This window comes from Convolutriloba macropyga, chromosome 1 (genome assembly GCF_964194025.1).
Source record: "Convolutriloba macropyga chromosome 1, txConMacr16.3, whole genome shotgun sequence".
Lineage (NCBI taxonomy): Eukaryota > Metazoa > Xenacoelomorpha > Acoela > Convolutidae > Convolutriloba > Convolutriloba macropyga.
In genome coordinates, this window is record NC_134468.1 from 67,485,855 (window position 1) to 67,512,483 (window position 26,629).

Genomic DNA, 26,629 nt, shown 5'->3' on the forward strand with positions numbered 1-26,629 from the left:
CATTTTTGAAAAAATGTTGGAACAATTAAGTATGAACTAGTTCAGTAGTTGCAAAAGTTGCTGAAATTCTTTTCTAATTTAAGCTTCAGAAATCTAGCGCATCCTCTAAATCCGCTGATGAACCAGCGGCTGCATAGTCCTTTTTTTAGCAAACGTTACCTACCTGTTTCGACGTCAATCCTAAGAAAGGGGTTTCGTCAATACTGATGTATACCGTATAAGTTGTCGATGAGTCCTGGTCAAAGCTGACCTGTTGTTCAAACCGTGCATACTTTACCGTCCAATGTTGAATATTTAGGTTTGTTATTGTTCCGTGGGATCTTCTTCGTTTGTCCCCCGCCCTATAGAGTACGCGACTTAACGTAGTAAATCATTATGTAAACGTAGTATGGCACGTAAAATTGTGGAGTGCAAATAATATGCATCCAAAGCTGGAGGCAGAAACGGAAAAGATCCGTTCCGTGTTGAGACGACAGAATTGATCCCCACTTTTAAAGCAATTTGTAATTTCTAGATTGACTATGCGTGCATACTTTTACTTCATGCAAGTTATCTATTCGCTCTCTACAAACTCTCTACAAAGGCACCAAGTTTGACTGACCTGGATGCTGCAAATAGAAGCTTGTAATGGGTAACAGTGTATCGGAGTATGAGGCTGTTCACAACCTCATGGTTCAAAAGGGTAACAGTGGTAGTGGCATAAATCAATCCAGTAGTGACTTTGCCAAAACTGGATGTGTACCAAACGCCCTAGGAAGAGTAAATTTTCTGCCCGATAAAACGGTTTGCATTTTGAACCTTATCAAGGAACGTGCGCATCTAACAGCTAATGTGCGAAATGTTGGTTACCAAAGTGCCAGCATTCAAAAAGTTAAGAGCAATAAGTATCACAGCAAAATAATGCGAGAGTTCCTTGCAGGATGGAACGTCAATGATCTTTTTGCGTTGGTCGAAGAATATGAAAACTTGCACACGCTCAAATCATTTGTTCAGTTGTCCAGCAAGGCTAGGCAGTACGCTTCAACTTGTCGAAACGATCTGGCAAACTTGATTGACTCAAATCTCCTGGCCGATGTTCAACTGGTGTATGAGACAATCAATAAAGGTGGACAGAAAGTACAGATGGGACCGCCTATCCAATGTCACAAAGCAATACTCGCTGCACGAAGTGAATACTTCAAACAATTGTTTATGAAGTATAGGACAACTAATTCCTTCTATATTTCTAGTCAGGTTGATCCCAACGTCAGTTATGAAATGTTTTCACATTTCATTCGTTATCTGTATTCCAACACCCATGACCCCAAAATCTTGTCCAGCTATTATCTCAACTTCCTATTAAGCAAATTTAAATGCAATCGTGGCTTTAAGGAGGCCTTAAATTACCTGCGCTTCAGTGATACCCAGCTGTCAGATTCAGTTCTTCTATTCAAAAACAGCAATCCTCAAAAACAAGACGTTCCCGTGCCTTTAATTTACCAATGCCACAAATCTGTCTTGTGTGCGCGATCTAAATTCTTCAGTAGCTATCTGAAACGAAAGGCCGTCAATCAAAATGACCTGACAAGTTCTACGACGAACGACTCAAACAGCAATGCAAATAGTAATGTCGAGTTTAATGGAGCTACTCAAATAGTATTAGACACTGAAATTGTCAATCCAAAGTACGGCAGAATTCTTATGGATGCACTATATCTTGACACTATAGATTTGCGAAATATTACAAGTATATCAATGAACTTTGCACAGGAGAACAGTTCGTCCGAGGAAAACTGTAGTGGCAGCAAAACTGGCAGTTTAAAGTCTTCAAATGTCATTTCGGATGCAATGGAGCTGTACGTCATAGCTGGCTTACTAGACGTACCAGTTTTGGCACAGGGTGAGTAAATTTGACTTAATTGGTTATGAAATGCTCTACTTAGGCTGAGCAAATAATTGAATGCGAAAATTCGACCGACCGAGTCTAGAAGGTGCAAAATTTTAGTTCAATAAGCAGCTGTGATATCATGCTAAGGAGTATTAAATAGGAGCAGAAAGGACTTTAATTGCCTTTTTTAAAAAAATAAATGAGGTCCTATAAAAATTTTCATATTTTGCTCAACATTTGGCAACTTTTAATCACAGATGAGGGATTTATAATTGAATGGTAACAATTTTGTGTTCATACTTTTTACATTTTGACGCTATCTAAGCAAAGCAATGTAGTACAATGAAATGAATGTTCGACTTCCGTTTTGCAGGCTGTGAAGACATCATTCTGCGTCGGATGTCCGAAAGTAGCGTTGTTCGAGTAATCTCATGGGCCGCAGAGTCACATGGCTCCAAATACGTCTACAGACAATGTGTACAGTTTATCGTGGACGAATTTGCGACCTTCAGTCAATCGGAGCATTTCCTACAACTGAACCAGGAAGTTTTAGTCGAAGTGTTGCAAAGTGACTTTGTACAAGCATCCGAACTGCAAATTCTCAAAGCTGTCATGCGCTGGGCGCAGTTTCAAATTGACAGCAAAGATTTAAGTGCCTTGGATTCGGCAGGGTTGCTGGATGAGTACAATTCCAGTCAGACAAGTACAAGTTATGAACCTTGTAGTAGTAGCAGTGTGGGGTACCACAGAAGTGCCTCGTCTACAGAAGCAAGACCTGTATCAATTCAGGATGCAACACCAGGAGGTTATTTTAAGCTGTGAACTTAGTTAACGCGACGCTACTAGGCCCTTGCCTTTGGCCGTATTATGTTTTGGGCTTTTAATATAGCTTTAAAGTATATTTTGTTGTTTATTCACATTAAATAAAAACGTCGCTCTATCACATCCTATTTGCATCATGACTTTTTAAGAAGTGACTGAAATCATCTCAAAATGGCAATATACATTGATGAAAGTAATGGTGAGCATTCCCACTGTGGTAACTGTCATTTAGTTCGCAAATTTGAAGGTGATCTAGGACCGATCTATCTCGTTACGTGAACTGAATGATGTTAGCTGCTGAATTGGTAAGACATTTCTTTTAGAATTAGCTGTGTCGAACATAAAAGCGAGAAAATACTCCATAATGCTCCTCTTTTAAGTTTATCACTTATGTAGTTATGGGGTGATTTTAAGTGTTTTTGAAATGTTTAGAAATAATTCCGAGTGTTTCCACAGACTTTGAGCTGTTAAACTCGACCAACGGAGGACGCACCTCGGACAGCTCAAGGAGGAAAACAAATTGGCGGCAGAGGTTGTCACACAGGCGCAGACAATCATTAGGTAACATTAAGATTGAAGGGTTTGCTACAGTCCAGTCGGCTATTTAGCTGAGCATTATCGAACTTGTTTGTTGAGGAATTTTTGCTATTTGCAGACTGAAACTTTTATTTGCATAATCAAATTGTCAATGGGATCAAGAGCATTCGCTCAGCCAGGGTGATCTTCAGTGCGCCAGCCGAAAATCTCAGAGGCTTCGGTGTTTGAGTTGCTCTTTATGTTTGGAACATTTTATATAAAAATGCCATAACTCTGCAGGAGCATCTCCACAATCACTTTACAAAGAATTCATAAAATTTTACGGTGGACACTGAAGAAAAAGGAATATTTCAAACAGAACACAGATTTCTGAAACAAAAAATTCTTGGACCCAAATTGAAGAAAAGATTGATCGCAATTTTGCTTTCAAAAAAGAACCAAATGAGTTAAGTCCTTTGTCACGAAAATAGAAATCTCGAAGTCTGAGAAATATTGAGAGGTTATAAAAATTGAGATTTTGTAAAGTTGGAAGAAGACTATTAATCTCCAAGTTATCAATTTACATCTTTTTTTAGAATAGGAATTAATTAACTTAAATCAGCTGGTTTATCAAAATTGTGGTCACTCAGATAAAAAGGAACATCAAACAATTCGTTGCGGAGCACTTAGAGTTTTTTTAGAGTTTAATGACGTTTGAGACAGCCCATTGATGTTGTATGTTGACTTGTGTCCGAAATATTATTTTACATCGGAGTGTTACCTATCTCCTCTTTCCGATTTCCGTCCGTTGTTCTGTACTTTAATCTTCATTTATCTGTTTTATTATTATAGGTTTAGGCATCATCTAAATACTCAAAAGTGCTTAAATATAAAACATTCAGAATAAAAAAGTTTTCAGTACTCACCGCTCATTGGGTGCGGAAAAGATTTTGTAAAAGTCATTGGATCTTTTCCGTTTGTGCCCCCCCCCCCAGTTATAGAGCTCGTGCCATTGCATAGTAAATCACTATTTAAGAAAATAGCACGTGCGTCGGGGGGGGGGGCAATAATATGCTCCCACTAAGCTGGAGGGCACAAACGGAAAAGACCAAGTTATCAATATCCCCACTCATCAGGTGCTAGTAAATCGAAACATCTCCCCTCTAGTTGGGTGAGCGAGTAATTTACAACAGTAAATTAGGGGTTCTTGCTAACAACATTGTTGCAGATTCCCGAATAGTGGTGTTTGATAAGGGTTGTAAGAGTTTACTGAAGGCAATAGACAACTGCGCCTAGAAAGAGCGATTGTCACTTTACACAGCCAACCGCTTGATTGTGCTTTGAAGAGTGCCGATTTTCCACCAAGAACTTCGATTGCAAGAGGAACAAATGTGATCCCAGTGAAGTTATATAAGAGTTTTATATGTCGTGTTCATAGAAATGTCCTGTGCAGACATAAATATTAGTTCCAGCTGTTTTCGATGTTAACTCAAACTTTTATCTGTGGTTTCTGTACGGCCGATTTTCAGAAAAACGAGCCAAAAGCCTATGGATCTGCAGTTGAGCGTTCATTAAAAAATGAGTCAACCCGAGCTGCTCTATTCTCAAATTACCCGAGAACAAACTCGAAAAGATTCTAAAAAGTTTAATGTTATCAATGGAACCTAGCCTTCTGATATAACCTCTGATGAGGCAATTGTGCAAGACTTGGCTAGAGCGTTAAGTGCTCCTGTAAATCCTAATGAGGTTTTAACCAAACGATTTGAAAAGATTCAGGAGCATACGGGACATCAGTTCCTTCTGATTAAATTCAAAGACGTCCTTAAAAAAGAATTTTTTCGAAACTCTGGAAAATTGCGCAATTATAAGAAGTTTGAAAACCTTTATAGCGCTCCCGATGTGACTTCTTCAGAACAAATGCAAAATTATAACCTTCATGTTCAAAAACGTGAACTGCAGAGTCGTATGCCGGGGGATGTATTCAAGATTAAACGCGGCTGAGTTTCTGAGGAAAATGAGTAGCTGATAATAGATGTCACTCTGCGGTTTTTGTCTTACTACTCAATGTTCAGAGTATGCTTTCTTTTGAAAAACGTTTATCGGTTAATAACTATATGCTCTACAAATGCCCTATTGTTTGTCTAATCGAAATAGGGCTCAATGAATCAATTCATGATACCTCAGTGGGAGCGTCGTTCAGTTAATGCTCGGTCAGACTGAGCTGCTGGGCAGCATAGTGGACTTCTAATTGTCTTGGAAACGAGTTTGCCGCTTCTGTAAGTGATTTATTCCACTCAATTTCATTTTTTATGGCTGCGTTCTTCTAAAACTACGAACTGTTATCCTATCCTTTGTGCTAGTTTATTTGCCACCCCGGAATTCAGTTTATTTTGTTAGTCCATACGAAGTTGAAGGAACGCTCCGAGTTTTATCAAATGAATTGGAAACGTTTTTGTATAGTTATATTTTCTATCTCCAGTTGGTTCTCTTGGGTGACTTTAATCTTCCTTATATATGTTAGGGTACTGTTTTGTCTCGTCACTCAGGTGACAACCTTTACTTGATTTTATTTCTGAGCTCTTGCTTACTCAAATGACTGACTCACCCACGCACAAACATGGCAATTTTTTAGAACTGATTTTTTGTTCTACGGAAGAGTTGTGGGACTTTGTTAAAATCTGCAGTAGTATCTGACCATTACGGCCGTGTTCTCAAATCAGTATATGAGTGTGTTTCTAAGAAAAAGTGGCTGTTGTTCTTGTTCACCCAGCATTAATGAAGTTTTTACCCCTGACCCGACTTATTGTTTGCAGAAGTTACGATATATTGGCTGACTTTATTCTTGAATGCTGCCGTTTGCCTGATTTTGCAATAGAGAACAGTGTTTCAAAGAAACGTTGCACACGAGAAGCAGTTCCTTTTTGTTATCTATCACAATGCATTGTTTGAATAAACTCAACAGCCCAAAAACAGCATAATTTTCTGAAATTGTGTGATCTTGAAAATGGGTTAGCAAATTACATCGGAATAGACTTGCACTTTGTATTGGCAAAAACATGCAACTTTTCAACAAACGACGCTTCTGCTCTCCGAAGCATGCTCAATGTCCGAAATTGCGTCCCAATTAAAGTTTTTCTCAGAATTTGGTCCTCAGATTGGATTTTTTCCCACGACGTATATTGGCGAAGTCGGTTTTTCCGTTGAAGAAATTCATTCACATCTTCAGAAAATTCCTTATTGTTCAACGGCTGCCTGTGACGGTGTTCCTCCCACCATTTATGGCAGAGCAGTGGATATTTTGGCTCCTTTTGTCTACCTGTTTACTCGTTAATGAGTCTCTTACTTGGCCTAATCTATGGAAATATGCATATGTAAGTCCTGTAAGTCCACAAAAAGGGTTCTCTAGCAGAGCAGACGTCGAAAATTACAGGTCAAGTTCAATCTTACCTCTATTATTCTTTATTTTTGAAACATTTCTTTTCAATTGCATCTATTCAAAATTGGAGCATACACAACCCTCTTCAGCATGGTTTCCACTCAACAGTTATACAGTAGTTTTTCTGCACAATTTACATTTAAATTTCGACGAAATGGTACACCAAGTTGTAGTTTACTTAGATTTTGCCAAAGCGTTTGATTCGCTTCACTTTTGTAAATAATCTTTTTTAAATTGTCGAGATTTGGCTTCCATAAGTTTTGTTTCACTCTTGTACTCTCATTCAAGCTGTAGACCTGTAGTCAACATGGATGGATTTCTATCTGACGAGTTCCCGGTTAATGGTGGAGCTCCGCAAGGTCGTGTTTTAGGTCCGCTTTTGTTTCTAATTTACATCTACGTAATGATTTCAGTTCCTGAGTTCAGTCAAGTTTGTTTCGCCGACGACACCAAGTTATTATGCCGTGGAGAGTGTTTTTGGAAATGTACAGAAAGAACTGAGCGCGCTATGATTGTGGTCTCATTGTACTGAACTTTCCTTCAATTCAAGCAAATGTCGTTACCTGCATATTACTCCTTCGTCTTTTTTTCTGTATCTTTTGGTGTTGATGATATTGAGTGAGTGCCTTGCTTGACTAATCTTGGAATTTTGACGTCAAGTTCGCTGAAATAGGAGCCCCACATTCAGACAAAGTTGTTGAAAGCAAGGCGTTCCTTTGTTTACCAAAAGCATAACGTAAATTGGGACTCTTATTATCACGGACTAAAATGGCGCTATGGTGATGCCCTCTATGTTCGACATCTCAGGGTTGCAAACTCTTTGCCAATATATCAGCTTATTGAACGAGAAGAGAGATTTTTTCTCTCCATTTTGAACAACAGCAATTGCCTCAATTTTAACGATTTTTATACATCAGAGACGAAGGATGTCTTTTTGCGCTAAAGGTTTTCGTCTCGCGCTGTAAGGCTAACGGAGAAATCGTTTTTCTTTAGAGAACTAAAGCTGTCCTTGTTTTTATCGCAATCAGTTCCAAAATGTGTCATAAGGAAAGGATTGATAAAACTGAGAGACCAACAATTTGATTACAGTAGTTCATGCTCTTCGAAGATTCCGTGTATAAGCAACTGTATAGCTTTAATTTTGGTTGTGTTCTTTTCTGTTTCGTTTAATGACATTTATTGTATACAATTTACTTGATCAGTTTTGTAGCCCTTAAAAGGTAATTCAAGTCTTTTGCTGCTACTACTATTTAGTGGTACTAATTACATTTAGTGGCTCCGAAAAAAACTTTGCAGTTTTTGGGCTTTGGCCGGTTATTTTTGAGACACGTTCTTCAGACAAACCAGAACCAACGGGTGATGCTTTACTGGTCGTGGCATTGGTGAACACCCAAACTTGATGGAGTTATGGGTAAGGTTACTGATAATCGATCCTAAGTAATAACTGAGGAAAGCAGGAAAATCTTTTTCGCAAGGAGTTTGTTTGCGGCTCCTTAGTTTTTATGGAATTTCATTTTTTTGGGATTCGTCTGCCGTGATTACAAGTCTTCGAGTTGTCTCTAGAATTCTTTGGTTGAGTTTTGCTGCGAAATTGTACAGATTTTTGTTTGTTGTTATTTCACTTTTATTATTCTCGACGCGTATTATTCCAGTAATTAACTTTTCCATTTTTAAAGTTCAATGTCTTTACTCTTGTCTAGAAGCAACAAATCGTTGTAAAGACTTTTGTATGAAAATAGGAAGTCATTTTTTATTTGCGGCTGCTAAGCGAAGGGTTTTTGAGCGTCGAAGGGTTTTTGAGCGTCAGTCTTTGCTACCATTGGAGTAAGTTCGCTGCTCATTCCCGTGTGTATTTTTGTTTTTTATGTACTTTTTTCAAACGACTGAAGACGAACCGAGGACATCACACTAACTTAAGGCAACTGGAGAGCGCAATAAATTACATTTAAAATCATTAAAGTTAGAGATTGACATTTGGAGTTTTAAAATAGCAAAACTGACCAGAAGAGCATTTATTTTGTATCTCAGGCAGTTTTTCAAGCTCTCCAATTTCTTGCATCATTAGGTTTTTGGGCCCGTGGGATCTAGAATTTAATCCCAATTATCGTTGTTGAAACCCACATTGTGTATGCTTTAGGCACTAGTTCAGATCGCAACAGCTGTTCCAGTACCAGCGTTGACTCAGAGGCCTGCAAGATGGACAAACTGTTGTTGCGAGTGGCGGCTCCTCTCCTGTCACTGGTTCGAGTTGCTCATGTAATCCCAAAGACATCCACCACCTACTCATCAGCTGTGAAGAGGAAGTTGATCACGGTGCCCTACATTGCAGATGCCCCTGCTAACCTCCACCAGTCACTTGGTACTGTCTCCAAATTTTTAAAGCATTAACTTAGCATTACAGCACGTTTTACTCTGTTAGGTGTTGGTCAAGCCAATAGATACGCAGCCGGGGCACATTCTTAAAGTCAAATTTTACGCATTTTTATGGACCTAATAACAGGCGTAACAAAGCATATTGTCCGCAGCTGTTCAATTGAAAGTCTGTGAGGCTAGAAATAATGGAATGGCATGTGATAAATTACAATGCGCATAGAGCGAAGCTGCGTTCTAAATTGATCTGGAACTAATTTTTAGTCTTGCCAGTCCTTTCTAAGCCAAATTTTTGACAGTTTTTCATTGCTCTCGAATGAGAAGCAGTTATTAATACCCGCACAACAATAGCGGGGGTTATTATTAGCCTTCTCTTGGTTTTTCAAAATTCAAAGAATTGTATTGGGGTGCTGTCTTTTTTTCAATTATCTCTTCACACATTTTCATGATTTTTAAAGTCAAATTGGAGTAGTGATTTTGGTCACACCGAAACAGGAAGTGGAGCGAAAAAGCGAGTGGTTTTGCGGCGTGAAATTTTTTCACTCTAATTTTAAAGTAGAATGAGAAAACGGTGTTTGAACAAAAATTCGCTTTCTCGATAGTGGTTTTTTGTTCACATGCGGCAATTTCACTTTGATTTTTACTTTTTTTTAATAGCCGCCCTCATCTTCTCAGCCGGCTATTATTGCGCTCCTATTTTTTTACTTCGTCGAACTTTTTTTCGCTTTACCATTTTGCCGCTTTTTCGACATTTTGCGTGAAATCTTTTTGTCTTCTGTAGGCTAGTTTCTCTCTTCTGTCATTCTGCAAAAAGTGAATTTGAACATCAGTTGCTCAGCAAAGCAATTCAAAATGAACAGAGTCAGTATAAAAAATTGAAGTCAGAAATAGAAACGGGATAAACACATAAAGCCCAATTTTAGATGCCCGCTGTTTGAACGTCGTTCCTATATGTCTTAGTTACCATCTCTTATGCTTATTGGCGTTTATAGTAGCCCCTGTAGCCTCTCTCTAAGAAATAGAAGTATGTTCAACTACGAAATGCCATCAAAATAAATCGGACCTAAAAATTTTTTTTGTACAAAAATCTTTTTTCCACTATCTTTATTCGTTCAATTCCAATAATGCTTCTTGGAATCAACGGCGGCTATTTTCCGGCAATCTGCCAGGTATGTTTCGTTTTTTTTTGGATTGGATTTTTTCTAAATGCTTTCCCCAATCCATTCATAGTTAATTCTACGCCTAGTTTTTTGAACCAATTTTAATTTTTTTGCTGATTTTTTGGAAATGCCTTTCCCAATTCACTCATAGTCCGCTCTAAGTCCAGTTTTTGTTTAGTCAATGAAAATTCTTCGAATTGTACGTCAGGACTTGTCCTGCTGTTTTTTTTTCAATTCGCTTTACTTTTTGATCACGTTTTTCGTTTTACATTAGTCAAGATTTTCACGTTTGACTTTTGCCTTACTTAACTCACTGTTTTAGCTAATTGGATTTTAAATTCTTTCACGCATTGAATTGCGCATTGAATAAAGTCCAAGTCAGAAGATTTTTTTTTATTTTCTTTTTTTTTCGATTTCTAGATCGTTTTTTTTTAAAAATGGTTTTCCCAATCCATTCATAGTTCTTTCTAGGCCTAGTTTCTTGTTTGAATCAAATTTCCCTTTCTCGCTAGTGGTTTTTTTTCACATGCGGCATTTTGACTTTGATTCTTTTTTTTAAAATTTTTTCATTGCTTTTTTTTAGTAAATGGTTTTTGCACTCAAGTCATAGCGCATTCAAGGTCAATTTTTTGTTTATTCAATGAAAATTCCTTTGAATTCTGGGTCAGAACTTGCTGTGCTATGTTTTTTATTTCGTCGGCAAGATTTTTGTTACTACCAATGACCTCACAGCCACTTCAAAAAAATCTGCTTTATGTTCATTTTTTCATCCAATTTCAACTTAATTGCGTTGTTGACGTCATTTTTCACTCTCAGTGGAGCGAATTTTTCGTTGATTTGCGTGATTAAATTTTTGGTCACACTTGACTTACCTCTCTCTCAAAACTGCCGTACTCTCTGAAATTGAATTTTTTAAATTTATTTCAGAGATAAGCCCAAGCGAGTGTATGCCACTCTAATTGAAGGTTATTTAAGAGCGGCTATTAGAAACAGCAATAAGTTATACAGATTCATAATCAAAAAATAACATCTCAGCGTTTAATAAAAAGCTCCTTTTTCGTCTTCCTTTTACTGAGATTGCGGATCTGCGATTGCAGATCTGCTATCTTTTTGAGATTGCAGATCTGCAAAGATTTTGCGGCTATTTTCTGGCAATCTGCCAATTATTTTTGTAATGTGTGTATTTTTTATGCAAATTTTTTGCTTGACCGTTTTGCGATTTTCTAGAATAATCTTTGACTTCTCAAGTGACTTTTTGTGTGATTTCAATTGCTCTCACTCGGAAATAAAGTTTGTTGTTTAAACAAAGCCAATTGTTAGAGACTGGATGGATGACAGGGCCCTGATAGCAAGTGGTTCATACCTCCGTCGAGGTGACGGAATTGGACTTATGAGGTCCGGGTTTGAATCGTCTGTTGGCTGATGTTTTCGCACCCATAAATGAAAATTTATCTAGGCTACATTCCCAAATTTCCCCGCCTGTCATTGGAGAGCAAATTTTGCGACGTTTGTTGCTTTATTTCTAATAGCCGCCTCAGATTCTCAGCCGGCTAATATATGCTCCTGTTTTTAATTCGTACTAATTTTTTTTTGCTTTACCTTAGTTCACAGCTTGTTCAACTTTTTTTCGCTTTACCATTTTGCCGCTTTTTCGACATTTTGCGTGAAATCTTTTTGACTTCTCTAGGCTGGTTTCTCTCTTCTTTCATTCTGCAAAAAGTGAATTTGAACATCAGTTGCTCAGCAAAGCAATTCAAAATGAACAGAGTCAGTATAAAAAATTGAAGTCAGAAATAGAAACGGGAAGAACACAAAGCCCAATTTTAGATGCCCGCTGTTTGAACGTCGTTCCTATAAGTCTTAGTTACCATCTCTTATGCTTATTGGTGTTAATATTAGCCCCTGTAGCCTCTCTCTAAGAAACAGAAGTATGTTCAACTACGAAATGCCATCAAATTAAATCGGACTTAAAAAATTTTTTGTACAAAAGTCTTTTTTTTCAATATCTATTCGTTCAATCCCAATCATGCTTATTGGAATCAACGGCGACTATTTTCCGGCAATCTGCCGGGTATGTTTTGATTTTTTGGATTGGATTTTTTCTAAATGCTTTCCCCAATCCATTCATAGTTAATTCTACGCCTAGTTTTTTGAACCAATTTTAATTTTTTTGCTGATTTTTTGGAAATGCATTTCCCAATTCACTCATAGTCCGCTCTAAGTCCAGTTTTTGTTTAATCAATGAAAATTCTTCGAATTGTACGTCAGGACTTGTCCTGCTGTTTTTTTTCAATTCGCTTTACTTTTTGATCACGTTTTTCGTTTTACATTAGTCAAGATTTTCACGTTTGACTTCTGCCTTACTTAACTCACTGTTTTAGCTAATTGGATTTTAAATTCTTTCACGCATTGAATTGCGCATTGAATAAAGTCCAAGTCAGAAGATTTTTTTTTTGTTTTTTTTTGATTTCGAGATCGTTTTTTTTTAAAAATGGTTTTCCCAATCCATTCATAGTTCTTTCTAGGCCTAGTTTCTTGTTTGAATCAAATTTCCCTTTCTCGCTAGTGGTTTTTTTCACATGCGGCATTTTGACTTCGATTCTTTTTTTAAAATTTTTTCATTGCTTTTTTTTAGTAAATGGTTTTTGCACTCAAGTCATAGCGCATTCAAGGTCAATTTTTTGTTTAGTCAATGAAAATTCCTTTGAATTCTGGGTCAGAACTTGCTGTGCTATGTTTTTTTCGTCGGCAAGATTTTTGTTACTACCAATGACCTCACAGCCACTTCAAAAAAATCTGCTTTATGTTCATTTTTTCATCCAATTTCAACTTAATTGCGTTGTTGACGTCATTTTTCACTCTCAGTGGAGCGAATTTTTCGTTGATTTGCGTGATTAAATTTTTGGTCACACTTGACTTACCTCTCTCTCAAAACTGCCGTACTCTCTGAAATTGAATTTTTTAAATTTATTTCAGAGATAAGCCCAAGCGAGTGTATGCCACTCTAATTGAAGGTTATTTAAGAGCGGCTATTAGAAACAGCAATAAGTTATACAGATTCATAATCAAAAAATAACATCTCGGCGTTTAATAAAAAGCTCCTTTTTCGTCTTCCTCTTACTGAGATTGCGGATCTGCGATTGCAGATCTGCTATCTTTTTGAGATTGCAGATCTGCAAAGATTTTGCGGCTATTTTCTGGCAATCTGCCAATTATTTTTGTAATGTGTGTATTTTTTATGCAAATTTTTTGCTTGACCGTTTTGCGATTTTCTAGAATAATCTTTGACTTCTCAAGTGACTTTTTGTGTGATTTCAATTGCTCTCACTCGGAAATAAAGTTTGTTGTTTAAACAAAGCCAATTGTTAGAGACTGGATGGATGACAGGGCCCTGATAGCAAGTGGTTCATACCTCCGTCGAGGTGACGGAATTGGACTTATGAGGTCCGGGTTTGAATCGTCTGTTGGCTGATGTTTTCGCACCCATAAATGAAAATTTATCTAGGCTACATTCCCAAATTTCCCCGCCTGTCATTGGAGAGCAAATTTTGCGACGTTTGTTGCTTTATTTCTAATAGCTGCCTCAGATTCTCAGCCGGCTAATATATGCTCCTATTTTTAATTCGTACTAATTTTTTTTGCTTTACCTTAGTTCACAGCTTGTTCAACTTTTTTTCGCTTTACCATTTTGCCGCTTTTTCGACATTTTGCGTGAAATCTTTTTGACTTCTCTAGGCTGGTTTCTCTCTTCTGTCATTCTGCAAAAAGTGAATTTGAACATCAGTTGCTCAGCAAAGTAATTCAAAATGAACAGAGTCAGTATAAAAAATTGAAGTCAGAAATAGAAACGGGAAGAACACAAAGCCCAATTTTAGATGCCCGCTGTTTGAACGTCGTTCCTATAAGTCTTAGTTACCATCTCTTATGCTTATTGGTGTTAATATTAGCCCCTGTAGCCTCTCTCTAAGAAACAGAAGTATGTTCAACTACGAAATGCCATCAAATTAAATCGGACTTAAAAAATTTTTTGTACAAAAATCTTTTTTTTCAATATCTATTCGTTCAATCCCAATCATGCTTATTGGAATCAACGGCGGCTATTTTCTGGCAATCTGCCGGGTCTGTTTCGATTTTTTGGATTGGATTTTTTCTAAATGCTTTCCCCAATCCATTCATAGTTAATTCTACGCCTAGTTTTTTGTTTGAACCAATTTTAATTTTTTTTGCTGATTTTTTGGAAATGCATTTCCCAATTCACTCATAGTCCGCTCTAAGTCCAGTTTTTGTTTAGTCAATGAAAATTCTTTGAATTGTCCTGCTGTTTTTTTTCAATTCGCTTTACTTTTTGATCACGTTTTTCGTTTTACATTAGTCAAGATTTTCACGTTTGACTTCTGCCTTACTTAACTCACTGTTTCAACTAATTGGATTTTAAATTCTTTCACGCATTGAATTGCGCAATGTGAATAAAGTCGAAGTCAAAAGATTTTGCTTTTATTTTCTGTTTTTCTTTTATTTTAGATCATTTTTTTTAAATGGGATTCCCAATCCATTCATAGTTCTTTCTAGGCCTAGTTTCTTGTTTGAATCAAATTTACCTTTCTCGCTAGTGGTTTTTGTCCACATGCGGCATTTTGACTTTGATTCTTTTTTTAAAATTTTTTCATTGCTTTTTTTTTAGTAAATGGTTTTTGCACTCAAGTCATAGCGCATTCAAGGTCAATTTTTTGTTTATTCAATGAAAATTCCTTTGAATTCTGGGTCAGAACTTGCTGTGCTATGTTTTTTATTTCGTCGGCAAGATTTTTGTTACTACCAATGACCTCACAGCCACTTCAAAAAAATCTGCTTTAAATTCATTTTTTCATCCAATTTCAACTTAATTGCGTTGTTGACGTCATTTTTCACTCTCAGTGGAACGAATTTTTCGTTGATTTGCGTGATTAAATTTTTGGTCACACTTGACTTACCTCTCTCTCAAAACTGCCGTACTCTCTGAAATTGAATTTTTTAAATTTATTTCAGAGATAAGCCCAAGCGAGTGTATGCCACTCTAATTGAAGGTTATTTAAGAGCGGCTATTAGAAACAGCAATAAGTTATACAGATTCATAATCAAAATATAACATCTCAGCGTTTATAAAAAAGCTCCTTTTTCGTCGTTCTTTTACTGAGATTGCAGATCTGCAAAGATTTTGCGGCTATTTTCTGGCAATCTTCCAATTATTTTTGTAATGTGTGTATTTTTATGCAAATTTTTTGCTTGACTGTTTTGCGATTTTCTAGAATAATCTTTGACTTCTCAAGTGACTTTTTGTGTGATTTCAATTGCTCTCACTCCGAAATAAAGTTTGTTGTTTAAACAAAGCCAATTGTTAGAGACTGGATGGATGACAGGGCCCTGATAGCCAAGTGGTTCATACCTCCGTCGAGGTGACGGAATTGGACTTATGAGGTCCTGGTTTGAATAGTCTGTTGGCTGATGTTTTCGCACCCATAAGTGAAAATTTACCTAGGCTACAGTCCCAAATTTCCGCGCCTGTCATTGGAGAGCAAATTTTGCGACGTTAGTTGCTTCATTTCTAATAGCCGCCTCAGATTCTCAGCCGGCTAATATATGCTCCTATTTTTAATTCGTCGTACTAATTTTTTTTTTGCTTTACCTTAGTTCACAGCTTGTTCAACATTTTGTGTGAAATCTTTTTGACGTCTCCAGGCTAGTTTCGCTCTTCTCTCATTGTGCTAAAAGTAATTTTAGACAGGAGTTGCTTAACAAAGCAATTCAAAATGAACGTAGTCAGTATAAAAAAAAACGAAATCAGAAATAGAAACGGGAAAAACACATAAAGCCATTTTAGATGCCTGTTACTCGAACTTTGTTCTTAGTTACCATCTCTAAAATTTTTTGGTATTTAGACTGGCCCCTACGTCGTCTCACTACGAAACAGGAGTATGTTCAGCTCCAAAATAACATCAAAACAGTTCGCACTTCACAATTGTTTGTGTACAAAAATCATTTTTTTGTGCGAGTTTTTCTCTTCTTTCAATCTCAATCTTGATTATGGGAATCAACGGCGGCTGTTTTCCGACAATCTGCCGGGCATGTTTCAGATATCTGAATCAGAAAGGGATAATTTATTATCAGTTTTGAGCTGTTTTATGATTTTGCTATTTTGTATGCTTTGTTAGCAGTTTTTGTATTTTTCTTCAATTTTTATAGCTTTTAGGTCTGGTGGTTCAAATTAGCTGTTTTGATTGGCTTTCGATATCATGATTATGGATTTTGACTTGTATTTTGATAATGGGTAAATTTAAGCAAATTTTGGCCATTTTGTTTGATTAATTTTGGTTGGTAATAACCAAAATTTATAGTTTCTACTGATTTAATTTTTTTCTGAAAATAAACTTAACTTTCTGCTTCGAGTGGCATGTTCTAGAGAGCTATAGAACAAGCATATTTAAGTGAACAGATCAGTAAAGTTCAATGACAAATATGAGGACAGAAAGTCCACAGAAAAAATGAGTTCAATGTCCGAAAATGCGCAGATACCAGAAAATGATTTACTGAAAGTTGGAGTAAATGGAGGAAATGAAAATGGAGTTAATGAAGTTGGAGTAAATGGAGCAAATGAAAACTCTTTTTTATGCGTTTATGCGGAAAGTCCGAAGACCAAAAGGCTGTTTTAATAAAAAATGGTTCCTAACAGGTGTTGATGCGAAAAAGAGTTGATCAGTGAAAAAAGCAGTGTTGCACAAAGGATTGAAGAGAACGCTCCGAGCGTTTTCTTTCCTATTTTGTTTTCGCTTCTCCTTTGTCTTGACGTTTTTTCTGTCTTTTTCTGGTGTTTTTCTTTCTTTTCGTTATTCGCTCTTTCTGTTTTGTTTTCGTTTTTATGCGTCATATCCGTCACGTCCATCGTTTACGTTTCGTTTTGTCGGTGCTTTTGCTTCTTTGTTTCTGTTGTTAGTGAATTCTGAAGTAAACTCTGTAGCAATTATGTTAATCTTGTCTTTTTACTGAGATATTTTTGCTTGGCCGATTTTTGTCTTTCGTGTCTTTTCCACCTCGAAAACACGATAAAAGGTAATGCCCGGAGGGCATTAGGTTCTCATAGAACATTTGGGCTCAGTAACTCTAAGTATGTGGTTCATCAAAACTTGGAGACATAATTTCATGGTCTGAAAGGCGGCTCAACTTCCCGCCCGCTGCACCCTCTCCTCCACATCAGCCGCCGTATCGTTGTACACGCATCTCTTCTCTTTATTTCTTTTCCCACTTTTTCTCCTTTCTCTCTGCTTCATTTACTTCTTGCTTCGTCTTTTTTGCTGTAGTTTTTCCCCTATCTTTTTCCTTTTCGAAGTTCTTTCTTTCAATGTTTAGTTTAATTCTTGGTTTTTCAGTTTTTCTTCATTTTACCTGTTCTTATATTATTGTCGTATATTTGTTGTTTGTCTTTTTCTCGTTCTATCTCCTTCTTTTCCCAGCCGTCTCCCTTCACCTTGTCTATCTGTTCCCGTCATGCAGTCAAAAACGGCCCTCCCACCGTTGTCCCCCCCCCCCCTTACTGTTGCCCTCACCCCCATCAGCTCCTCCCCCGGTGCACCCCCCCCCCCCTGCGCTCACCTCACGTCCTTTCAATTAAGCTAAAGCTAGCTTCACTAAACTATGGCTAGCTACTGACGAAGCCAACAGCTCGCCGGTCTTCTGAGAGCATTTCGCCCGACGTTAGTCGGTTATGTTCTCTTTTTTTTCCAATAGCTCAGCAGAACAAGTGTGAAACGTGAATGCATTGAGTTTTTAGGAGCGTGAGATTTTGATCACAAAGTTCAAATCTCGGAGGTTTCATCAACGAATATAATAGCAGATTTCAATTTTTTCCCTTCATGCTCGCTGAAATGAAATTTCTACATCAATTTTGCCTATTTAAACCTATCTAATAGTAATGTTATTGTGAGCTTGCTAGTTATAGTTTTAGCGTTTTAGAGTTTTGGAATTGCATCCATCAGTCAGGACCTGGTATTTTAACATTTTTCTGTTTCAGTACTTGCCTTCTTTGATTTGGAAAGTGGTTACAGTTTTTCTTTACTCATATTTGATATGATGTGATACTGTCACGATTGTCTACAAAGGTTACCAATTTTTGAAAAGTATGTTTTGAGGCGTAATGTGTAACGTCATTTCGCGCTCTCAATGAAGTGAAATTGAGTGTGCGATTGTTTTGTACGCCTTGAGTTGCCTTTTCTTTTGTTTCAGCTTTCCTGTTGCGAAGGAAACAGTTATTAATTAGCTTCTCTTTGTTTGTTAAAGATGATCCAAACAAAATAGTTAGCAAACAGACATTCAACATTCTAAAAAAACGCTTGAAACGCTTTTGAAAAACTTTTCAATGAAGAGACGTTTCTATTATTAAAATAAACTCCCTATCAATCATCAGTTGCTTCTGTTTTTTTATCGATTTCAACGAAATTCAAAAGTGTTATTATCCAGCTCTATTATGTATATGTTCAATTAAATCTGTTGTTATAGAGAACACGAGCAATGGCTGGATCCGCTCGGCTAACTTTGGTGACTATTGTAGACCCCGACTGTTCCTGCCCTATTTCAACGAAGCTAAAGTAAGTCAAAATCATCTGAACCTGATCCGAAGTTGCCATTTATTGTGTCTAGCAAAATTGGATGTAACTCCAATAATCGTGTCGGTCTGTTAATGCGATTTTTGGGTCTGGTCAATTTTCTCTTTCCTTTCTGAATGGAATAATTCTATCACATTCAGAATATTTGGCTCCTGAAATTGCTTGTGCGCGCTAATTGGCTGCACCTTAGTGCGAGAATGTGAATAAAAATGGCGGTGATTTTGGACTCGGTACGACTAATTTAGTGTACTTAAAAAGCTCGTATCTCGAGTTGTTCACCTCACCAAGCTTAGTGGGTGTATATTATTTGCGACACCCAAGTGCACGTGCTATATATAGGCATAATGGATTGACGTGTAACTACCCATATTCGTTAAGGGGGCCTTTCTGAAACCAAAAGCAAAGCGGATCAATACAGTATTGCCCCAAGCTAATTCTTTGGTAGTTTGTAAGTTATGTTTACACTCGGTTGTCTCGTTTCAGATTGCACTTGCGGACCGACTGTCTTCTGGTTTGTCGTATGAGCAGCTGAGGTTCCTCAAGGACTACAGAGCGAGAGTACAGAACAACCAAGTGCCTGACAATCTATACATGGTGGATCCGAGAGAGAGGAGCCACTCCCTGACCCGCACCAGATCCTGCCCCAGTGTCAGACACCCCTCACACATGACCACCTCTGCCTCCTCCGCCAAACTGTCCTCTCTAGTGCCTAGTGAGTTCAAACAATGTCCCACTAAATGGCCCTCAAATAACGATTCTAGAAACTAATTGAGTCCTGGCTGTATTTTGTAATTAATTGCTCTAAAACGAAGTTTGTAGCAATCATATTAGTCCTGTCGGTCTTTTTTATGCGATTTTTCGCTTGACCGATTTTTCGTCTGACGCTTTTGACTTTTTGTCCTCAAAAACGGGATAAACAGGTAGCGCCCAGCGGGCATTAAGTGCTCTTAGAGCCTTTCAGCTCTGTTTCAGCTCAAACTGTTTTGGAGACTTATACTTATGTTGTGAAGGGCGGTTTTTATAGGTTGACGTTACCCCCCACTGTTGACCCCCCCGTATTGCCACCGCGCTGTTGCCCCCCCCCACCCCACTGTTGCCCACCCCCTCCCCATCAGTTCCCCGGTGTACAACCCCCCCCCCCCGCGCCTCCCGGCTACTGACGAACAACCGATCGCTAAAAACACGCAATTTTATACTAATTTTCACAAATTTTTTCAATTTTGAAATTTTTTGTCATTTTTTGTGTTTTTTCAGCCCTAGGTGTGTCAAGAAACCTCCTGTAGGGTTTTATATTAGGTTACTGCATAGTTTCTAATGGTAGTGGAATGGTTTCAACATTTTAACATCACGAATTTTAGCCTTTTTTTGACAAAACGTGCAAGTTTTTCCTATTTTTGACATTTAATTTTTATTATCCACTTCTTTCCGGACGCAGGGTCCAGAAAACGTCCTTAAGGGTTTGATAATAAGTTACTGATACAATTTTTTTGCCATGGAATAGCTTTCAATTTTTTAATATGACAAATTTTATCATTTTTTTTGTAAAACTTTTCAAGTTTTTCAAGTTTTTGTTGGTTTTTAGGTTTCAATACTCGAGCACCTCCTCTAGGGTTCAAAAGTAGGTACTGTATAAATTCTAAATGTAATGAATTGTTTTTCGAGATTTAACACCACGAATTGCGGCATTTTTTTTTACAAAACTGTCATTTATTCAGGTTTTTCAGCCTAACAGAAAATCTCCGTTAGGGTTTGATATTGAGTTACTGAAAAATGTTTGTTGGCCATGGATTGGTTACAACTTTTATCACAAATTCTAGCAGTTTTTTTGCAACTTCTATTTTTTTTCAAGGTTTTTGAAATTTTTTGTCATTTTTTTGGTTTCTACAACCTCAACAGCCACATAACCTCCTCTAGAGTTTGAGCCGACGTTACTGCATAGCTTCTAGATGTAATGGAAGGTTTTTCAAGATTTTAAGACCTGCAATTTTTAAAATTATTTGCAATTTTTTAAAATTTTTTCGAATCTTTTGACTTTTTGATAATTTTTTCCGGCACCAGGGTCTTAGGGACCTCCTCCAAGGCTTCATGAAAAGCTGTTGCATAGTTTCTAGATTCATGGAATTGTTATCAATTTTTTAATGACTCCAGCTTTAGCACTTTTTTGATAAAATTTAATTTTTTAATTTTCGAAAAATTGTTCATGTTCCAAGTTTATGGATGTTTTTGATCCAGTAAAACTAATTAAAGCTTGAAATAGTGATACGGGATAGTCTCTTGAGACAAAAAAAATGGTTTTGAAGATTTTAATGTCTTGAATTTTTGCAAGATTTCGTTAAAATTTGCTATTGTTTTCAAATTTTTGAGTGTTTTTGTCCTTTAACTATCATTACTGGCCAACGAAGTTTTTCAAGTCTTGCAGATGGGTGACTTGATATAACTCAGGAGAGAAAAAATAGTTTTGAACATTTTCACTGCGAAATCTGGAAGCTTTTCTTTTAAATTTTGAATTATTTTGCAAATACAGTTTTCTATTTGGTTTGTTTAACAAAGCTGGAAAACTAAAACTCAATAAGCCGTGGCTAGCTACTGACGAAGTCAAACGCTCGCCGGTCGTTTGAGAGCAATTCGCCCGACGTTGGTCGGTTATGTTTATCAATTGCTCTCAATAGAAGAGCAGTTTTTGATCGTCTTTCTAATTGCTCTCAAAAGTAGTTTGCAGCAATTATTTTTATAGCTGCGAAGCTGTAAGCTGAGCGTAGCTATATTGCGGTGCTCTTGGTTTTTGTTCGTCGTCTGACGCTCTTTTTTCGTTTTACTGAATGACTTCTTCCTGTCACTAACGGCATTTGCGCGCTTGACGTCATTTCTCACTCGCTTTAGCAAAAATTTTAGGTTATTCGCGTGATTAGATTTTGATCATGACTTACCTCACTCAAAAAATTGACTTTTGCACGTTAAAACTTAAGTTCAATTTGAATTTGTGTAAGGTCAAAGGAACTCATATGTGCTGTAAAGGTCCCTAATAAGAGGCTTCTGCGGAATGAATTTTAAGAAGCTTTATTGATTTATCGCTGAATCTTTTTTTACCCAGTTTTTTTTAGCGCCGTCAATTTTTTTTTCAATTTAGATCTGTATCTGTTTCTATCTCTATTATATGGCACGCAGGTCTATTCTTTCGCAGCTATTCCAGCAATCTGCCGGCTACGTTAGTCATGTGATCTGTTTTATGCAATTTTTTGCTTGACCGACTTTTCGTCTGACCCATTGGACTTTTCATACTCAAAAACGGGATGCACAGCTACTGCCCGGAGGGCATCAAATGGCCGAGCAGCTCTCTTAGAGCCTTAGTAGTCTCTAAGTTTGCAATTTGCCAAAATTGTTTTGAGGGGACAATTTCGGGGTGTGAAAGGCGGTTCTTAGTTTGACCCCCCTCAGTCCCCCCCCCCCCCCCCGACGCCCCGGTCATCCAACCTGGTGATTGGGACCAACCTCTTGTCCAGGTCTCCCACAACCATATCACCTCATTTCTTGACTCCCCCCACTCCCACCACTCTGCTATCCCCCATACCCTGATGCTAGCATCCCCAAGCCCCAGCTGGCTACTACCGAAGCGAACCACTCGCCGGTCGTTTGATAGCAATTCGCCCGACGTTAGTCGGTTATGTTTTATGCAATTTTATTGTCGATAGTTTTCTTCGTCTGACCAAGTGGGATGAAGTGGTAAAGCCCTAGGACATTAACTTACTGAAATTCTCTTAGAGCCAGCCTTGCTGGTCTTTAAGTATGACAGGGCGTTTAAGTGTCTGGTATCTAAATTTAGGGGGCCGTTAAGACTTGAAGTATCTAGGGTCGTTTATGTAGGCTTAAAGTTTACACACTTGCCTGATTCATGTTCTCTTATTTTTAATTGCTCGCAAACGAAGTTTGTAGCAATTATATTGGACTTGTCGGTCTTTTTTATTCGATTTTTCGCTTGACGGAGTTTTTGTCTGACCCATTTGACTTAAAAATGGGATAAACAAGTAGCACCCAGTGGGCATTAAGTGCTCTGAGAGACTTTCAGCTCACTAATCTCCAAGTATGCTAAACAAGTAGCACCCAGTGGGTATTAAGTGCTCTGAGAGACTTTCAGCTCACTAATCTCCAAGTATGCTATTCACTGAAACTGTTTTGGAGACATACTTACGGTGTGAAGGGCGGTTCTTAGAGGTCAACCCCCCCCCCCACCCACACCCACACACACCAGCCCCCTCTCACTTCACCCCACCCCCCAATACCCACCCCTGCACATCTTTCAGGCCATAAGGGACCGTGCATTCAAAAAACCCCTCCCACCGTTGCCCCCCCCCCCCACTGTTGCCCCCTCCACCACTGTTGCCCCCCCCCATCAGCCCTCGGTGCTCCCACCTCCCGCCTCTTCAATTAACCTAAAGCTAGCCTCACTAAACTGTGGCTAGCAGCTGACGAAGGCAACCGGTCGTTTGAGATCAATTCGCCCGGCGTTAGTCGCTTATGTTCTAACATTTTGTTGCATTTGAAAGGAAATTTGGATCTAGTCATTTAAGCATGTATGTACGTACGCCTGTACAAGTTTGATTTTCATTTTAGTCCCCGATCAAGAAGCCTTACGAAAGATGATTGCGAGAGAGCACGAGTTGCAGAACAGCACTGATGTCAAGCAGGCCTTGGCACAGACGACCACAAACAAGCTGGCTATTCAACGAGAGATTCAGAAGAGCGTTGTCCGCGAATTTGGATACCCTGATGACGTTATTGAGGTACTCCAGAATCCTCTGGATTACTACAATCTGGAAAACTTGCAATTCCTTGCCGAAGATGCATTGGAGAACATTGCCTCAAACGTGCTGGGCTTTGCTCAAGTTTCAACCCCAAGGGCTCCAGGTCAACTACAGTTAATGCAACAGAAAGAGAAAGTGCGACCTACAAGTCAAGTTGAGCTAACATTTGATCGAATGGTTTCACCTGCGAAAAGCGTAATTGCTGCTGAAATTAACATGATGACATCAGCTTTGACATTTCCGGAGACATTGCAAGACGCTGAACAGGAAAACAATGTTAATGTGCCTAAGTATAGCTCCCGCACATTGCCTTCAAATAGATCTGGACGAAACCGAATACTTCAAGACTCTGACGCCTTTTTAATGAATAACCCCCCGAATATTGTACCCATGGGTGGAATACCATGCGACTTAATTCCCAGGAAAAGCGCTAGCAGACCCACACAATTGCCTTTTGCCGATATCCTTCAAGATATAAATATGACCGCTGCGCAACATTCAGATCCTGCGAACGATACTCCCGCTGCACCTCAGAGCACAGAAGTGTCAGTAGCTTGCTCCACTAATTCAACTGCCGCCACTCCCTGTAATAAGTCACAAACAGCAGAGCAAATTCTCCCTAATAAATTTAATCTATCTTCAAATAAAAGTAGCGAAGAATCTTCGGTACAGCGACCCAGCTTAATCTCTAAGCCGAGCTTCCACAAGACAGTCTTGAGCAACAAGTCCCCAGGATCTCGGCAATCACAAGAGATCACGCCCTCGGAACAGGTTCCCATATTGCCTCCCAGGGTTCCCATTAAGCCATCTCCGACCACACCTGTGGCAGCATCTAACGTGCCTTCACACAATCGACAGTGCGGTGAGTTCCGATGTTACAAACACCTGGCAGCTACATCTGGTCCATCGCAAGGAGTTGATGAGAATCCGCCACCGATTCCCCCTCGAAACAGCCTTTTGATCACCAATCCGCATGCAGCCAACAGTGCATGTAATACAGCTTCGATGTCAAATGCTGCGGAAGGAAACGCGGCAATTATTAGTCCAGGTTTGGCTGCAATGACTCGGAAGCTGCCCCCTGACCTGACTCTGCCAAGTAGTGTTCCTTCTCAAACTCAGCCCCAACAAACGCCCACACAACGGATGTCCTGGTTTTGTAATGGTGGCATTGAACTTTGTAGATCAAATCACACTGGGGACTTTTCCTCGTAGCGCTAGATGTATTGGTTTGTTATGAACACGAATTCCGGACCATTCAAAATTCGACCATTTTTTGCTGAGCAATTTTTGCTTCATAAGTCTGGAATGCGTTTCACGCAATTTTTTTGATGTTTTGTTTAGCGTAATAAGAAATTTCCATTATCCGTTAGATATATTTTTAGATCGATGTGGGAATAGTTCTGAACATGCTGCGCAAGCATGTTATGAAGACTTGAATTTTAGGATTTACACCTTTTAAGATGTGAATTGAAAGTCATACCGATTTCATCGAAAAGTATGAATTAACTAATGCGTCTTAATTTTGTAGTTACAGTATTCTGTTTCAGAATGAACTTAAATTAGTACTTCCTGTTTGGCCAGTTTTCTAGCTCAGAAACTTGCACAGATATTTCAAGTATTCTGTTGATTAAAATGGGGTGGTTTGATTGGTCCGAATTAAAACAAACTGATTGATTCAACGATGAAACTTCACAAATAGCATCGATCGCTTTTCATTTGAGATTAGATTTGTTAATTTATTGGATTGAAATTTTATCCAAATCTATTTTCATCCCTTCTTTACGAAATTATAAAACTGCAGTAATATTTTGTATCGAACAACTTTAATAGTGTTTTTGTCAGCTTAGATTAAAATGTCTTACAGATTTTTTGCAGAGTTTACCATTTAGTATATAATATGGCCTTTACTACGTACGATATGATGCGATGTAGAAAGTGTGTGAATAGTTTCTACTATATATTTTTAAAGCGAGCTTAATAATTAATTAAATGAAGAAGTAGAGTTACAGCTATTCATATAATTTTCCTTTCTCTTCTTATTTTCTTTGCTGCTTTTCCACATGTTCAGAATTTGCATACCGATTAAATTCATTCACAATAAATTCATTTAACTGTAACATGTTTTCACAGTCCTTCAATTGCAGCTTGCTTTGAAGGGGAAACTAGAATAGAGGAGGCAAAGGCGACTGGTTCAAGCACGTGAACGAAAACTAAGTAAAAAGAGTGTTAGTCGCCAATTGCGTTTGGAACGAATGTTATTACACCAGAATACAAAGGCGTATCTAGATCATGACATACATTTTCTATGTGAAAATGTTCAAGGGTCTTGCATAACTAGAAATAATTTGGAGCTTATGGCTAGTTGCTACGATATGCTTCAAGCTCAAAAATTGAGAAATATTAAACTTTTGCAAGGGCAAAATTTATTAAACCTGTTTAGTAAACAAAAAAGTTTGTCATGCACGAGTCACATGAACTTGCTCTGAACAACTGCAAAATTTACAATAAAGAAACGTTAAATATCTCGGAGTTGTCCTAGATTCAACGCTATCAATGCAAAATGAGGTTAAAAAGCTTCGCAGAAGAAAGGATCGTGGCGTAAAATCTCTGAATGCAATCAAAGCATCGTACCCGCCTAAACACAGATTATCACTATTGAACGCATTAGTCCTGAGTCATATTAATTACTCGTCTATACTTTTAAGTGGAATTATAAAATTGATTTTCATTAGAGAAACAACTAAGTTGGTCAGTAAACTGATGTTTTGATGGAAAATACGATTTTTCAACCGACATCGAGCTGAAAAACAACATTCTGCCGATTATTTTTAGTTTCAAGAACATACACTGCTTCTGAAAAATACGAAGCTATCAATTGCCTGCCTATAACATACTAAACATATCATGGATCTTAAAACATCTAAAGTTGCATTATCTAAAAAACTTTCGGGCTATCGCTTGAAACTGTCAATCAACGGAAACGAGTTGATAACATACATCTCAGGATTACAACGAAAGCCTTATCA

The 26,629-nt window shown here is 38.0% G+C and overlaps 1 protein-coding gene across 1 annotated transcript; it reads left to right on the top strand.

Moving 5' to 3' along the window:
- Window positions 1-498: 498 nt before the first annotated feature.
- On the top strand, window positions 499-24,896 carry LOC142341836 (uncharacterized). The gene is made up of 7 exons (XM_075393091.1): window positions 499-1,879; window positions 2,241-2,672; window positions 3,122-3,250; window positions 8,779-9,000; window positions 18,698-18,786; window positions 19,288-19,516; window positions 23,413-24,896. Exons 1-7 carry the CDS (start codon window positions 628-630, stop codon window positions 24,813-24,815), a joined length of 3,756 nt encoding a protein of 1,251 aa, XP_075249206.1. The 5' UTR covers window positions 499-627; the 3' UTR covers window positions 24,816-24,896.
- Window positions 24,897-26,629: the final 1,733 nt, after the last annotated feature.

Bases quoted from the DNA above. Each gene is read 5' to 3' on its own strand.
- LOC142341836 (XM_075393091.1), top strand. From the start codon at position 628: ATGGGTAACAGTGTATCGGAGTATGAGGCTGTTCACAACCTCATGGTT. The intron at 3,251-8,778 runs GTAACATTAAGA...TGTATGCTTTAG, and splicing joins CAGGCGCAGACAATCATTAG to GCACTAGTTCAGATCGCAAC. The intron at 19,517-23,412 runs GTGAGTTCAAAC...TTTTCATTTTAG, and splicing joins ACTGTCCTCTCTAGTGCCTA to TCCCCGATCAAGAAGCCTTA.